The 5277-nt window shown below is 39.5% G+C and overlaps 1 protein-coding gene across 1 annotated transcript in view; it reads right to left on the bottom strand.

Moving 5' to 3' along the window:
- LOC107675180 (max-binding protein MNT-like) overlaps window positions 1-5277 on the bottom strand; it is a 21094-nt gene that overhangs the window by 9167 nt on the left and 6650 nt on the right. Inside the window, exons 3-5 of the mRNA XM_016469438.1 lie at window positions 4771-5274; window positions 2507-2548; window positions 1585-1696 (exon numbers count right to left, since the gene is read on the bottom strand). Coding sequence (XP_016324924.1) covers window positions 1585-1696; window positions 2507-2548; window positions 4771-5274 — 658 coding nt within the window. The remainder of the gene's footprint in view (window positions 1-1584; window positions 1697-2506; window positions 2549-4770; window positions 5275-5277) is intronic.

A 5277-nucleotide genomic window follows, 5' to 3' on the forward strand; every position in this document is an offset into this window, starting at 1 on the left:
ATAATTTTTACTAGTGGTAATTCAGTTAGAGATATCTCTAATTAGAATTATGACTAGTACAAAATCAATTAAGAGATATCTTTAATTACAGTTTCTACTAGTCAAAACCCATTTGAAGATATCCGAAAATATTTTCCAATGGAAGTCAATGGAAGATTATGACTAGTCGTAATAGCATTGTAGATATCTCGAATGTATATTATGACTAGTCAAAATAACATTGTAGATATCTTCAATGCATATAATGACTAGTCATAATCACATTGTAGATATCTTAATTCCAATTACGACGAGTCAAAATTGCAGAATAGATATCTGGAATTGGAATTTTGACTAGTCAAAACTAAATTATGACTAGTACAGCAAGAAGTATTTAATGCTAATACGGCTTGCCATATGCGCACGCTGAGGGAGAGAGAGGGAGGGGAGGACTACAGCAGTTGACGTCACCGGGCTCGCGCTCACCATGTGCTCATGCCTCACGTGGACTCGGGAGCAGCTCAAACAAGCAGACGCGGGAGGGGGGATGGGAAACAGAGTAGCGTGCGAGCGGGCGGCCCACATTCCCTCGCTTGTGTTTATCGTGTCTTTATAACCATCGCCGGCTTCAGTTTTATAGCTTTTGAGATCATAACTCAAAGATATGTCTTTCATAAACAGGTCACCTTTCCGCCCACACTATTATACTAATTGTTGCGGCTGCAGTCTGCAAATTCGACCGTGACCTTGGCACTTTTTATGTCAGCTGTATCTACGTCAGTGTTAATGTTCTGATCCGGGTAAACTTATATGCACTTTAACAACATGTCATTGACCACCAAATTAATCCTAAATGTGCAAAATGTAATAAAGGTTTTCATATGCTCAAATTAACATTTTTAGCTGACAAAGAAAAACCAGATGGATAGAGAAACAGCCAAGTGGAAAAAAGAAGTATACCTCTTGGTAAGAAAAGAACAGGGAAAGGGTAAGGAAAAGATATAATGAGCGCACACGGAGAAGAATTCGACCCAGGATGTTTTGGCAGATGCATGTGACACAATTCTGCCAGTAGAGTATGTGTGGAGAAGCCTATGTGGGTGGGAGGGTGAGAACGAGAGAATAAGGAGAAAACGGACTACAAATCCCCATCTTGTGACCTATTCCCAACACATTTTCTGTTGTTATTCGTTATTACCATAAAATATGCTTTAGGAATAAATTTAATTATAATTTTTGTATGAATTCAAGTTGGCAGCCAACGAGGAAAAACATTCCCAATCAAAACTCCATCCTCACATTCAAACATGAACTTTTACAAGCAGACGTAACAGTCCACACCAGTTATCCTACGAATGGAATAAGGATGGATGTGTGTTTCTAGGTGATCTCATAAAAACATGTCTGGGTCATCAAACCTTTACCCTCAGAAATCAAAGGAGAGAAATGATATATTTTTCAATGTTAGTATTCTTAATGGCCCTAAAAATAGGCTTCTTTTATATGCAAAATATATTGATTATATTATTAAAATATAATTTATTTTCAATTGGATGCATTTAAAACCTTTTATAGCACTCATATCCAATCCCATCGTTGATTTACCTGAATGTAGCGGAGCGCACTCCTCAAGACACTCAAATTGGAAGTTTTCTTTTCATCCACATTAGGAACGTGCTTCTTGAGGGTGTCAAAGCATTCTTTCAGATGTGCCCGTCTGTGACAGAAAGAAAAGCACTGATCATTCAGTTTCTTTTAGTTTTGTGCAAAGCAAGTGAGAGTTTTAACAGATGTTTAGGCAAAGTGATTTGGTGATGGAAGTAACAGCAATAAAGAAGTCAAAAGGCAATTGCTTTGTAATATAATATTTGTTACTGTGGTTACTAGTAGGGCAAAGGCCTTCAAGCCAGTAAAAACAAATAGTGCACTAATTGCAAAGCGACAAGGGTTGATGTTTCTGTGACCAGTCCAGCAACCATACAACTTACATTAAAGGGGTCATATGATGCGATTTCAATTTTTCCTTTCTCTTTGGAGAGTTACAAGCTCTTGGTGCATAAAGAAGATCTGTAAAGTTGCAAAGACTAAAGTCTCAAATCCAAAGAGATATTCTTTATAAAAGAGTCAACCACACCTACCTAAAACGGCTCGTTCTAACACGCCCACACATGTCTACGTCACGATGTGGGAAGATTTGCATAACGCCGCCCAAATGTTCACGCAAAGAAAGAAGGCGTAACTTTTATTCTCGCTGTAGTTTTGTTGTTGCCGCCGCCGCCATGTCGTGAAGACGCTGTGTGTTTCATTGTGAAAGCAAAACTACTTTGCTTGGCCTTCCAAAAGAGGAGGATATCTGCCTAGAGCTGATCCGTGCTGGTCGCTGAGGAAATACATCAATTTTGCGCCAAAATAATGTTCTTTTTAGCAACATCATATGAGCCCTTTAAGGCTACTCAATGACTTCACATGCGCAGCTTCTGTTCGTCAAAATTAATAAAAACAAAAATGTAAACAGAAGTTAACCCACCTGTTCTTTTCCAGCTTGTTGTGAACTTCTCGAGTTCCAGCCCTGTGGGAAAAATATTGAATATATATGTAAACTAACAAATCAACCCATTACGTTTTATATCATGGTCTGTTGCAGGTATGTGCAAATAAGAAAATTCTGTCATCGCTCACTCTCAAACATTTTTTTCTTCTAGTGAACACAAAAGGAAAGATTTTCATACAGCTCTTACACAAACAATGACATCAAACACTGAGCAGGGGTTGTCAAGCTCTGAAAAAACAAAAGATATAAAAGTACTATAATAAGTGGTCCGTATGAGTCTTCTGAAGCCAAATGATAGCTTCATGAGAACAGCAGACCAAAACTTGGCATGATTTGGGGGGAAAAATGTTATTACGCAATATAAAAAAAACAAAAAAAACTTCAGGTTTGCTGTGCTTGTGCTGCACAAATCATCCAAAATTATTATTACGCCTACTACTAACTAAAAATATTAAACAAAATATTAAATATCAGTATTGTAATATTCCACTGTGAAATAAAAAAATAGAGTATTTAACATTTAAGTCTTTATTTCTTCATTTTCAAATGATAAAACATCAAGCTTTTATTTGGGCCACAGAGAGCCCTGAAAGTGTCTCTTTTGTTGACAACAGCAGGTTTTATAAGCACTTCTCATTACAATTTTGAAAGATGACTGGTACATGGTGTGTTCTCGAATGCACGTTATAAGCGATGCAAACTCAGAACACATGCAGAGACAGAGTTTGTGTGAAACAGCATTTACTGTGAACCAAGCCTCTCTGAGAAACTAAAAACACTGGATCATGAGCTGCTCGCAAGTAAAAGAATACAGTGCCTCACTTCACTCTGAAACATGCAGCGCATATATGTATTTAATTAAATCACACTAAGCCATAATGTGATTTCAGTTTTGTTTCCGTTAAATGTAGTTCATTCTCAATGCCAACTTTCAAAACTCTGATTTTTATTTATTTAAACTGGATGAGCCCTGTGCGGTGATGAATGATGATACATAAATCTCAATGTGTTTTGATGATCCATATTTTAAAATATGTAAATGATATTTAGGTGCTGCAACAGACTTTCATCTGAGTTCTCAGCAAATATTTCCACATGACAATATCATACGGCTTCAGAATATAGTGAAAGAGTAAAACAAATCTACTTTTATGTTACTTTTTTGCAGCTTAAAGGGATAGTTCACCCAAAAATAAGTTCTGTCATTAATTACTCACCCTCATGTCGTTCCAAACCCGTAAGACCTTCGTTCATCTTTGGAACACAAATAAGATATTTTTGATGAAATCCGAGAGCTCTCTGACCCTGCATAGACAGCAATGCAACTAAATGTTCCCAGTCTCAGAAACGTAGTAAGGACATCGGTAAAACAGTTCACGTGACATCAGTGGTTCAACCATAATTTTACGAAGCTGCGAGAATACTTTTTGTGCACAAAGAAATCAAAAATAACGACTTTATTCAACAATTCTTCTCCTCAAAATCACATCTTCCGCCATTATCGAGAGTACCTCTGCACATAAACAACATGCGCATGAACACGTGCAGAGGAAAGCAATGCGCATGCGTCGCGGTAATGGAGCATGGGACGAGCAAGAGAAGAATTGTTGAATAAAGTCTGTATTCTTGTTTTCTTTGTGCACAAAAAGTATTCTCGTAGCTTCATAAAATTACGGTTGAACCACTGATGTCACATGGACTATTTTAATGTCCTTATATGTTTCTGAGCCTGGGAACATTTCAGTTGCATTGCTGTCTATGCAGTGTCAGAGAGCTCTTGGATTTCATCAAAAATATCTTAATTTGCGTTCCGAAGATGAACGAAGGTCTTACGGGTTTGGAATAACATGAGGGGAAGTAATTAATGACAGAATTTAGATTTTTGGGTGAACTATTCCTTTAACATCCTCAAACCTTGTTAGCATTGTATGCAAAAGAGCAGCGTGAACGTTCTCAAATTATCTCCTTTTGTGTTCCACATAAAATATGTATATCAGAAATCACAAATTTAGTTTGCAACCTACAAACACACAGCATGACTTGAGGGGCAGCGTTATTTCTCCTCATGGGTCATCGTACAGGACAGCAGCCTACTTTTTAAAAATTGCAATCTCATAACAAAATAGCCAACCCAGTTTTGTTCAGTTATGATTACAGATGTGTGTCATACAGTTTAATCTCCTCCGCTTTAAAAATAATCTCTTCAGTTTTCTTGTATGAAGTCACAAAACACAGCTCACCCTCCAGGTCTCCTTTTCCCATCCAGGCTGCGTGGCTCTTCCACAGCAGCTCCGTTAGGCCTGGGCGGTTGACCTGCCTGACCCTGGGCCGGTGTGGGCTGAGGTTGGGGTAGTGCTGGCTGGGGCAGGAGGGCGAGTTGCTGTGGTGAAGGCTGGGCTGTGATGATGGGGGCTGGATATGGTTGCAAAAGTGCCTGCATCTGTTGCGTCTGCGGTTGCTGCTTGGGACTGTTATTCGACAGAGGCAAGCTGTTAGCTTCTGCTTTTATGTGTGCGATCAAGTGAGGATGTTGCTGCTGCTGCTGCTGCTGTGGAGGGGAGTGGGCATCCTTGCCATTGGGGCTGAGGAGGGGGGCTGCTGGTGGGGACAGGGCTGTGGCCAAGGGTGTGACCACTGGCATAGGGGAGGCTGTGTGAAGGGACGAAGCAGTCTGAATGGGAGGGGCCGCAGGGTTGGCAGGGACCACCGGGATAGGAATGACAGCTATGGGAACAGGTGGTGGGAGG

The sequence above is a fragment of the Sinocyclocheilus anshuiensis genome, unplaced genomic scaffold (genome assembly GCF_001515605.1).
Source record: "Sinocyclocheilus anshuiensis isolate Anshui unplaced genomic scaffold, SAMN03320099.WGS_v1.1 scaffold1487, whole genome shotgun sequence".
Lineage (NCBI taxonomy): Eukaryota > Metazoa > Chordata > Actinopteri > Cypriniformes > Cyprinidae > Sinocyclocheilus > Sinocyclocheilus anshuiensis.